The 11649-nt window shown below is 40.6% G+C and overlaps 1 protein-coding gene across 5 annotated transcripts in view; it reads left to right on the forward strand.

Moving 5' to 3' along the window:
• WIPF2 (WAS/WASL interacting protein family member 2) overlaps window positions 1-7758 on the forward strand; it is a 48263-nt gene extending 40505 nt beyond the window's left edge. For all 5 annotated transcript variants that reach the window (XM_081270484.1, XM_081270485.1, XM_081270483.1 and 2 more), the window contains 3 exons: window positions 3602-3808; window positions 7168-7269; window positions 7459-7758. In XM_081270484.1, coding sequence (XP_081126610.1) covers window positions 3602-3808; window positions 7168-7269; window positions 7459-7499 — 350 coding nt within the window. In that variant the 3' untranslated portion in view covers window positions 7500-7758. The remainder of the gene's footprint in view (window positions 1-3601; window positions 3809-7167; window positions 7270-7458) is intronic.
• Window positions 7759-11649: the final 3891 nt, after the last annotated feature.

Raw genomic sequence — 11649 nt, forward strand, 5'->3', positions numbered from 1 at the left:
TTCTCACAGTATTTCAGGAGGAATGATAATATCCACTTTTATAATTAAAACAGTGTTAAGACACACTTCCAATACCTTAGTTAGGGCCAGGCGTGGTGGTGCATGCCTGTAATCCCAGCAGCTCAGGAGGCTTAGGCAGGAGGATCATGAGTTCAGAGCCAGCCTCAGCTACTTAGTGAGGACCTAAGCAACTCAGTGAGACTCCCTGTCTCTAAATAAATACAAAAAAGGGCTAGGGATGTGGCTCAGTGGTTAAACACCCATGGGTTCAATTCGTGGTACAAAAATTAAAAAAATAAAAATAAAAAAATCTAGGGAGATAAGATCCTTATTGCTTGAGGTAGAACAGTGTGAGGATATTGCAAAGAGCAGATGTAGGTACTGGTGATATAGCTCAGTGGTAGAGTGCTTGCCTAGCAGGCAGAAGGCCCTGGGTTCAATCCCCGGTATCTCTGTCACACACACACCCCAAAAAAGAGCAGATGTGTGCTGAGTCTATTTTTATTAGATCTGTGACCTTAGACAAATAATTTGAGTCCTAGTTGTCTCATTTGTGAAATGGGGATAATAGAAAATACTTTGTAGAGTGGCTGTAAGAGTTTTAGTTTTTAAAGATTTAGTACAGGGGCTGTGGCTGTGGCTCAGCGGTAGAGCACTCGCCTAGCATATGCGAGCAAGGCCCTGGGTTCGATCCTTAGCACCACATAAAATAAAAAATAAAGACATTATGTTCACCTACAACTAAAAAAATAAATATATATAAAATAAAGATTTAGTACATAGTGAAATGCCTGGAATGTGATGGATACCCAATCAGTGGTAGCTGCTCTTGTTAATTAAAAGCCTATGATAATACAACCTAAACACTGTAGAACCTATTCCAGTGATATTACCCCTTTCTCAGGCATGCTTTTTAAATTTTTAAAAAATTAATTAATTTTTTTAGTTGTAGATGGACACAATACCTTTATTTTGTTTATTTATTTTTATGTGGTGCTAAAGATTGAACCCAGTGCCCCACACATAGTAGGCAAGTGCTCCACCACTGAGCTACAACCCCAGCCCATATTTATTTATTTTTATGTGCTGAAGATTGAACCCAGTGTCTCACATGTGATGGGCCAGCGCTCTATCATTGAGCTTCAACTCCAGCCCTTAGGCATATTTTTGATATTAGCTTCTTGGCAAAGTTTTGTCTTTTAAAGATGAATTTGAGGGGCTGGGGATGTGGCTCAAGTGGTAGCATGCTCGACTGGCATGCGTGTGGCCTGGGTTCGATCCTCAGCACCATATACAAATAAAGATGTTGTGTCAGCCGAAAACTAAAAAATAAATATTAAAATTCTCTCTCTTTCTCTCTCTGTCTCTCTCTTTCTTTTTAAAAAAAATAAAGGGCTGGGGATGTGGCTCAAGCGGTAGCGCGCTCGTCTGGCATGCGTGCGGCCTGGGTTCGATCCTCAGCACCACATACAAACAAAGATGTTGTGTCCGCCGAGAACTAAAAAATAAATATTAAAAAATTCTCAAAAAAAAATTAAAAAAAAAATAAAAATAAAGATGAATTTGATTTTTGTAAATGGCCAAGAAGCAGAGTCAGAGATGGGTACACATTTTGTTTTTTTTTCCTTTTTTTGGTATGAGGTTTGAACCTAGGAGCATTCCACCTAAACCCCCTGCCTAACCCCCCCACCTTTTTATGGGTACTGGGATTGAACTCAGGGGCATTTCCACTGAGCCACATCCCTAGCCCTATTTTGTATTTTATTTAGAGCTAGGGTCTCATTGAGTTGCTTAGTGCCTTGCTAAGTTGTTGAGGCTGGCTCTGAACTCACAGTCCTTCTGTCTCAGCCTCCCGAGCCGCTGGGATTATAGGGATGCACCACTGCACCTAGCTCCCCTGCCTTTTTTTTTAAGCTTTCACAGTGACACTTTTATTTCTGTGGAATTGACCCTAGAAACGTAGTGACTGATTATAATATGTGTATCCCCAATCTTTTTTATTTTTATTTTGAGACAGGGTCTTGCTAAGTTGCCCAGGCTGGCCTTGAATTTGGGGAGCCTCCTGCCTCCGACTTGAGTTGCTTGAGATTAAGGATATGCACCACTATATCCAGCCAAATGTTTTTGTTGTTGATGGTGATGTGACAACCTCAGAAGTGCAATGTGACTTCCCATAATAATATCAATGGCTCTGATAAACTGGCTTTGGAGGCACTTCCAAAAGAGGTGTTCCCAAATTTTTTGAGCAATGAGAAAAACACTGTATATATGTAACTTCCCAAGGTGAATCTACTATATATATTCTGAAAAACACTCAATTTAGTCTGTACTGTAAAGTTTTGGAATATATGCTGTAAGATACCAAAAAAAGGAGAAGCTCAAAATAGAGTAGATTGCTTTGAAGAAAGCCTTGAGAAGATGGGACTTGAATTGAACCCTGAAAGATAGATAGGATTTGGGGGTTGAGGTTATAGCTCAATGGTAGAGTGCTTGCCTAACATGTGTGAGGCACTGAGTTCAATCCTCAGCACCACATAAAAAATAAATAAAATAAAGGTATTGTGTCCAACTACAACTAAAAGAAATTTTTTAAAAAAAGATACAACTTGGTATTAAGGGAAGAGGGATTTCAGAGTATTGCAGGGAGAGCCATAAGAACAAAACAGGGATTCAGTTTATTCATTAGACATGGAATACTTCCTATGTGCTGTACATTTGCACAGAATAAGGAACTATTCAGACATTAGTATACTAGGGAAGAAGCCCATATAATGAATAGTTATAATGCAGTATAGTAGAATGGTATGGATACACTGTGTAGTGCAGAAGAGGGGCACCTGACCCAGTGTAGAAATTAAGAAAGAAGAGCTGGGCATGGTGGTGCTCTCCTATAATACTAGAGACTTGGGAAGCTGAGGCAGGGGGATTACAAGTTCAAGGCCAGCCTCAGCAGTTTAGCAAGACTCTCAACAACTTTGTGAGACCCTGATTCAAAATAAAAAATAAAGGGCTGGGGATGTGGCTCAGTAGTAAAACTCTGCTGGATTCTTTTCTAAAGAAAAGAGGAAGAAAGGAAAGAGGGAGGAAGGGAGGAAAAGAAGAGATCAGGCTTACTGATGTAGTTTACTATTTAAGCAAAGGGCTTGAAACTTTCTTTTGTACAAGATGCAAAAGCCTTGAAAAGATTGAAGCAAGTATTTTAGGGAGTTAAATTTGAGCCGTAAGAGATTGGATGCAAGAATACTTGGAAGTCTACTTGGAAGGCTTTTGCAGAACAGGCTAAATGTGAGATGATCTGAATTAGAATTGTGGAGGAAGGGATGGAAAAGCTAGGGGAAAGACATCAAGAATAGATAGGATTCTTGACTCATTTGTGGAAACTAAAAAAGGTCTGAAACTTTGATATCTGGAAAAGTGACAGTGCTATTCAAGAAATAAGCATGAGGGGGAAGGTGAATATGATATCTAACATGCTACTGAGAGGCTCATAGCACCCAGTTATTCAGGAAAGCACTAAGACACTTTTTGCTGTGTCTCTCAAATCCTCCTTCCCCTTGCCAGCTCAACACCCAAACCTAACTACTTTGAATTTTAATTGCAGCTCCTCCACCTCCGCCCCCTATGATCAGAAATGGTGCCAGGGATGCTCCTCCACCCCCACCCCCATACCGAATGCATGGGTCAGAACCCCTGAACAGAGGAAAACCCCCACCTCCACCCTCAAGGACGCCAGCTGGGCCACCCCCTCCTCCACCACCCCTGAGGAATGGCCACAGAGATTCTATCACCACTGTTCGATCTTTCTTGGGTAAGTAGTTAGTTGTTTTGCCTCAGAGTTCCTGTGGTTACTTCACTGACTGCAGTGTCTTGGCTGCCAGATGGCTAGTGTGGAATGGGAATGGCTACAAGATAATCTTTGTTTACAGCAGTTCCTTTCTGACATTTACTCCCAATCATTTTTATTAATGTCTAAATCTTTTTTTAAATTTTTTTTATTCTACTTGTTATACATGACAGTAGAATGCATTTTGACACATCATACATAAATGGAGTATAACTTCTCATCCATCTAGTTGTACATGATGTAGAGTTACAGAGGTCATGTAATCATATAAGCACATAGGGTAATAATGTCCAATTCATTCTACTATCACTCCTACCTTCACCCCCTCCCCTCCCTTCTTTCCCCTCTGTCTAGTCCAAAATACCTCTATTTCCATCTCCATTGTGAATTAGCATCCACATATCAGAGAAAACATTCGACATTTGGTACTTTGGGGTTGGCTTATTTTGCTTAGCATAATATTCACCAGTTCCATCCATATACTGGCAAATGCCATAGTTTTATTCTTTTTTAAGGCTGAGTAATATTCCATTGTGTATATATACCACAATTTCTTTATCCATTTATATGTTGAAGTGCACTTTGTTGGCTCCATAGTTTAGCTATTGTGAATTGATCTGCTGTAAACACTGATAGAGCTGTGTTACTGTAGAATGTTGATTTTAAGTCCTTTGCGTATAAACCTAGGAGTAAGATGACTGGGTCAAATGGTGGTTCCATTCCAAGTTTTCTGGGGAATCTCCTCTATATTACTTTCCATAATGGTTATACCAATTTGCAGTCTTACCAGCAATATATGAGTGTATCTTTTCTCCTACATCCTCGCCAACATTAATTGTGCTTGTATTCTTTTTTTTTTTTAATTGTTTTTTTCTTAATTGTTGATAGATCTTTTATTTATTTATTTATTCATATGTGGTGCTGAAAATTGAACCCAGTGCCTCACACATGCCAGGCAAATGTGCTACCGCTGAGTCACAATGCCAGCCCTTGTTGCTTATATTCTTGATGATTGCCATTCTGACTGGAATAAGATGGAAGTGTAGGAGCTGGGGTGTGGCTCAGTGGCAGAATGCTCGACTAGCATGCATGAGGCACTGGGTTCGATTCTCAGCACCACATACAAATAAATTTAAAAAAAAATAAAAAAGGTCCATCAACAACTAAAAAAAATTTTAAAAAAAGATGGAAGTGTAGTTTTGATTTTCATTTCTCTAATTTCTAGAGATGTTGAACATTTTTTCTTATACTTGTTGATCGATTGTATTTCTTCTTCTTTGAAGTGTCTGTTCAGTTTCTTTACCCATTTATTGATTGGGTTATTTGGGGTTTTTTTTTTTTTTTTGGTGTTGAGTTTTTTGAGTTCTTTATGTATCCTGGAGGTTAATACTATATGGAGGTGCGTGTAGTAAAGATTTTTTCCCATTCTATAGGGTCTGTCTTCACATTATTGGTTTTTTCCTTTGCTGTGAAGCAGTTTTTTAGTTTTATTCCATCCTGTTTATTGATTTTTGATTTTACTTCTTGCATTTTTGGAGTCTTGTTAAGGAAGTCAGTTCCTAAACTGACATGGTGGAGATTGGGACCTACTTTTTCTTCTATTAGGCACATACCCTCAGACTTTCATGCCCCATCCATTGACATACCTTTTCTTATGTGAATTCTAGGCATGGTTGCTTTGGAATAGGTTGAACTATAATCAGCAGGTGTCATGCTAACTCTAAAGCTCCTCTCACGTCCCCCCAAGGATCATTACTTATGGTTAGTTTTCATGGCAGAGGCTGTTCCTCTTTAAGATTGTTCAGACAAGAATTATATATCCTAGGAAGAGCTCCTTTTAGCTGTGTAAAAACTAAACAAGTGGGCTTGGGGTATATCTCGGTGGTGGTGCTTCCTTAGCACGTGCAGGGTCCTGGGTTCAATCCCCAGTACCCCAAAACTAAACAAAACAAGCTTAGTATGCCAAGGCCCTGTTTTGATCCCCAGTATTGAAACAAACAACAACCAAACAAAAAAAACATCACACAACTCTTATCTAATCAGCAGAGATCACTGACTGACTAGCTGTGTCATTTTGAGGAAGTCACTTCACTTCTCTGGGCCTCATTTCTATTATTTGTATAGCAAGGAGATTGATTAGATCAGGAAATCACCAGATTAACTTTTCCAAGTTTATAAGTATTGGGACCCCCTACCTAAAAGATTCTGGTTGTGGAAAGGAGCCATAGAAAATGTGGTCCAGAGAATATTATTTATCCACTGTGGAGGACCCCTGGAATAGAGCTTATGTAAGCTCTATTGTAGCCCTAGCACTCTGGATTCCTTGGTGGTTGTTTTCTTCCCTCCTGCCCACATCCCCCATGTTTCAGTCTGTTCCTATTAAATGCACCAGGTGTTTGCTTTGAACACACATCCATAGTGAAGAAATCTTTGTAATGTGATTAAACTGCACCTATAGGAAATTTGAGCCTTCTTGTGGAGGGCCATAGAAAGTGGTAGTGGGACCAAGGAGGTGGCTCTCTCAAGTATGTTGCAGAACTAAATGAGGGTAACCTAGGCTGAAAGGGAACTATGTGGTCAAATCTCTCAGAAGCTGCAGAAAAATATTACCATTTGAGGTTAATTCTGTAATTTGTAGATTCAATTCAGGTAGTTTCCCATGGTGACAATCTATAAAATGACCATGTTATTGAATCTTGGAATTCTTGTTTCTTTCTGCTTCCATGCAAACAGTTGGAAGCAGTTTCCTGTTCTTGCCTGATTTTTTTTTTTTTTTTTAGAGAGAGAGAATTTTTTTTTTTAATATTTATTTTTTAGTTTTCGGCGGACACAACATCTTTGTTTGTATGTGGTGCTGAGGATCGAATCCGGGCCGCACGCATGCCAGGCGAGCGCACTACCTCTTGAGCCACATCCCCAGCCTTCTTGCCTGATTTTTGATGGGAAATTTTGAAGAATCAGCTCAAAGACTTACTCCTTAAAATAACCAAGTTTGTGCATGGGAGCCACCTCGGGTGCTGCTGTTGCTGTCTTTAAGAACCTTGGTTGGGCTGGGGATGTGGCTCAAGCGGTAGCGCGCTCGCCTGGCATGCGTGCGGCCCGGGTTCGATCCTCAGCACCACATACAAACAAAGATGTTGTGTCCGCCAATAACTAATAAATAAATAAATATTAAAAAAAAAAAAAAGAACCTTGGTTAGATGGGCAAGGCAGGCCCTCCATATGTCAGAGTGCATTTAAAGATTAGTAAGGGGGGCTCATAAGACAGAGGTCTGTGGAGCAAGAGAAGTTCAATATGAGGTAATACTCTGTTCTTTTCGCAGATGATTTTGAATCAAAGTATTCTTTTCACCCAGTAGAAGATTTTCCTGCTCCAGAAGAATATAAACATTTTCAGAGAATATATCCCAGCAAAACAAACCGAGGTAAGAGAAGTAGTAAAGAAAGTGTTTCCATAATTGCATAGAATATAGAATTTTTGTGTTTTCTTAAGTCAAAAATCTGCTTCTCCTCATCTTCATTTTCTTTAAAAGAAACAAAGCAAAACCAGAAGACAATCTAGTCCCCAGATTTTAAAAATTAGCTTAAAAAGCCTTTTTATTTTATTTTTTCAGCTGCCCGTGGAGCCCCACCTCTGCCACCCATTCTCAGGTGAAGTCTGGCTTGGTCCTGTTCCTCAGGAAAAAGGATGGACCTCCTTTTTTTGTCAGATGGTCCTCTCCATTCCCCTGAAACCTGCATGAGAGCTCCTAACATGTTTCTCCTGTGCAAACAATCCTAGACTCCAAGCATCCTTCCAGCTCACCTCCATCTATGCATCTCATCTCTGGACTTGGTGATTGGACTCTTTGCGTCGGCAGTAGGGTCTCAAACTTTGTATCCATCCCTACTCTAACAAACCCTGCTGGCCAGAAGAGGAGAAAGTCTCCATGTCTCCTGCTCTCCTCTGGGGAAAGGTGCCTTGTTGTGGTGAATGAACTCATTGTTGGGCAGGGTGGAGATTTGGTACCCTTATCTGCCCTTATCCACTGTGGGGGGAGCTTGGCAGGTAGATTATATTCCATCATTTAGGAGGCTGGCATGGCCAGAACTTTGGTGGGAAGGGAGGGGGCATTTTTAGTGAAGCAGTAAAGGAGTTTGCAGAGAATTGATCTGTTTTAAAGGTCAGCTTTGGAGAAAGGACAAGGAAATGGGTCTTCTTTATTTTTAGGGGTATTTCAGTTTTGTTCTCACTGCCCACCACCCAATCCCAGGGGTAAGTTGGATATAAACACTAAATACTAATTAGTTGAACTAAAACTTTAATCAAATGAGAGGGTGAAATAAACCGAGGATCATTTTAGAGCTATTCAGTTCTTCTGTAACTAAGGAACTAGGAGCCATTTGAGTCCTCTAGGACTTCCTGCCCCCTTTCCTCAGGGTGCTAGGCTGAAGGGTGTTCTGCCCCATCTCCTCAAAAGAAAAATTCCTTTTTGTCAGGGGCATCATTCATTCCTGATTCACAAATCCCAAAAACTGCTGGTAGGAAATAGGAAGACAGGGTCTGGGCCTTAACTTCAACTTCAAGTCTGCCTCAGTCTTGTCTTACTGACCCTAGCCCTTTGAGTCCTTCATGCTCCAGAATGACTTAAGAAGGGAAGGGCAAAACACTCTGCAAGAGACTTTATGGCCTGCTCATGCTGAAGTTCACAGCCCATCTGACTGAGAAAGCTCTTTCCATTCCTTTCTTTATCAGCCTCACCTTCCCAAGATTTCAGGGGCTAATGCAGCAGAGTTAAAGGGGTGAGGAAGTGAGTAGAAGTTTGTGGAGATACTCAAAATTCCTTTATGCCAAGAAGCACAAAAGACTTTGGTGTGAAGTGTGCTTCAGTCTGATAGATCTTCCTTGGTAGCCAGCAATATGTTGTTTCTTTGTCTTCCAGGCCTTAATTAAAAGAGCACAGAGAAAATGGAGGGACCAACTGAGGTTGGATGATGGGACAGTGACTTTCCCTTCTCCAACAACAGGTTGGGGCTCCTGGGCTTCACACACCAGATGGTTTGGTTTGCTACAGCTGTTGCCATATATAGAGGCTACTCAAAACTTGGCATGAGAGCAGGGAGACCAGGCTGTTTTTGAAATGAAGGGGGAAAACTATTTAAAACCCTCTTCTGAAACATCACAGGCTTTAAATGCTGCAGGGACCTTTCTAATCCATTAGATCATAAACTAAGGATCTGAGCATGATGTCAGGTGAAACCCAAATCTTCTCAATGGTAGGTGAATGAGGGCTCAACTTGGGTTATCTGTTTGGAGTCTCTTTGTCCTTTGCCATCCCTTAGACCACATTAACTCTGGATATAGACTCTCATGATTAGGTCTGTCACCAGACTTTTTCAATTATTATTTATCATGCTTCTTTTAAAATCTGTTAGCAGTTACCTCCCAGACATTTCCCCAGCATCCTGAAGTGACTAGAGCTGAGAGAGAGGAGAGTACACGAGTTGTTACTGCAGCAGAGTTCCAGGGTAGATGCTGACAAGTTACTGAACTTTGACTGTGAAGTCTTCCCATTTATTTTTGAAATGGGAGTTGATGCCTTTTGTACAGTGTTTATCAGAGTGTGTTTTTCTTTTTCCTTTATTCAAACATACATAGAGCATCAAAATAAGAATCACAAATAAAACCAAACCTCAGCTTTTCATTGGGGCTGATATCTTCCTCCCCATGACCTGCTACCACTCATATTCCTCAGCATTTGGACTGTGTCACGTGGGTATTGATTGTACTTTAACTGTCTTGGCCTCATGAAAAACAAAAAGGCCTGGGTCTAGATCTAATCAAATGGCTTTTCTCCTTTGGAACATGTTAATGACACAGCACCTATTTAAATATCTTTGCCTTATACATTATTTCTTCCCACTGTTAATAACAGATTTATTATCATGTATATTTGCTATTGAAGATGGGAATGTGATCCTCATAATTATTGGTCTATTTTGTATGTTGTACAGAGCTTGTAATATAGGTTTAAGGTGGGCTAGCTGCAAGAGCACTAAAACTTCTCACCTTTAAAACTGCTCTTTTTATCTGCTCATGGGGATGTCAACTCTTCAGTGGAAGATCAGGTGGTCTCATGTTGAGGCTATAGCCCAGTCCCCATTAACTCCCTTCTCCATTCCTGGAGGGAAGAGACATTGCCCAACTAAGCATCTGAGAAGCTGTGTTAACAGTGATTGTGTGGGCTTGGTTTTATGATGTTTTTCCTTAGTGGGAAAAACGTAATAGTTGTTTCTTACTGCCCTTTCTAGGAAGCAGGGCAGTGACCTCCAGGTTTTTAAATGAGCTAGATGCCTGTCTTCCCCCTCTCTGGTCAACAAACCTGGACCAAGGCATGTTGATATTCCAGGTATGGTTTTCTTCATCATGGGGATTTGATCCAGCTGCATAGCCCCACCATTTTCACAGCCTACGCCAGCAGAGTAAGAGCCTAGGACTATACCAACTGATAGACATGAGGCTGCTGTCTCCAGGAATTTGTCCCAGCCTCTTAACTGGCAAAGGCAAGGAGACTGGCCATTGCACTGGGGGACTCCCCTCACCCCTTTGGCTTCTCAGCTTGAATTACCTCCAGGAAGAGGTGAGAAAAAAATGTAAATAGACTTGCTACAGAGCAACTCAGGGTTGGGGTGTGTTTTAATTCTCCTGATCACTTGAAATAATCTGTAGGCTGAGTGTTTATGGGAGTGGGGGAGAAGTATTACTCCAGGGTCCTTCCTTTCTGTGAAGCTCTGGGGGTGGAGTATAGGGGATCAGAGGCCCTTTGATGGCACTACTGTCCTGGAAACCCAACCTACAATCAACTGCAAAATCAGATTCTTCACATTCCAGTTGTAGTCTTTCTTTCCCTGTTGAATATTAGTCCCTAGTTATGAAGTCATGGTGGCTTTCTGTTAAGCCACCCTAATTTAGGGAATGGGAGGGAAAGGCGGGTGAGCATTATAGCTCTGCCTTCAAGACTTATATCTTAAAAACAAAATGAAACAAAACTATAACCACCTTCAAAATCACATGCAAAAAAAGAAAAAGGGATAACTGACTGAAGGAAGGGTTTGGTTCCATTCAACTCCACGTTCATTGTGCCTTTACTGTGTTAGATTTCTGTGCTTTCTTCCTTTCCCTCTGAAGTAATTAAAATCTTCCTTGATAACTGCTGTTTCCTCCTTTCTACTCTTATTTGTGACAACTTGGTGGGTTCCTTCTCTAATTATCTTAAATCTCATTCCACTGATGGCAGAGAGTGCCTAGCCTTCTTTTCTCATGTCTAACCTTTGTCGTTTTCCACAGTGACCAACATGGAAGTCACAGTTAACACTGAATAAAAGACTAGAATGATGTGTGTGTGCATGCGTGTGTGTATGTGACCATCCCATCTACATGTGGATACACTTCTTTAAAAAATAATTTATTGTATGATTTATTTTGTAGATATATTCTGATTATAGTGCTCCCTCTCCCAAATAGCACTGATTCTTTTTTTCCCCCTTACCCCCTAAAATGTATAATCTGGTCTCAGGTTCAATTTTTTGGTACATTTCTTTCTTCTGAATGCTGTGCAGTTTAATTAAACCTTGCTTAAAAGCAAAAACTGAAAACTGTGTACTCTTGTCTGGAATACCATCACAAGTGGTGGCATAGAGAGGGGGGGAAAAAAACCTATTGCCTCATATTCTGGTTAAGTGTGATGGTTTGATTCCATGTCACTTGAGAAAGTAGATGTACTGACTTAAGCAGAAGCAGCATCTGTGGTTTCCTGAGAGTTTTC

The sequence above is a fragment of the Spermophilus citellus genome (genome assembly GCF_964194105.1).
Source record: "Spermophilus citellus genome assembly, chromosome: 17".
Lineage (NCBI taxonomy): Eukaryota > Metazoa > Chordata > Mammalia > Rodentia > Sciuridae > Spermophilus > Spermophilus citellus.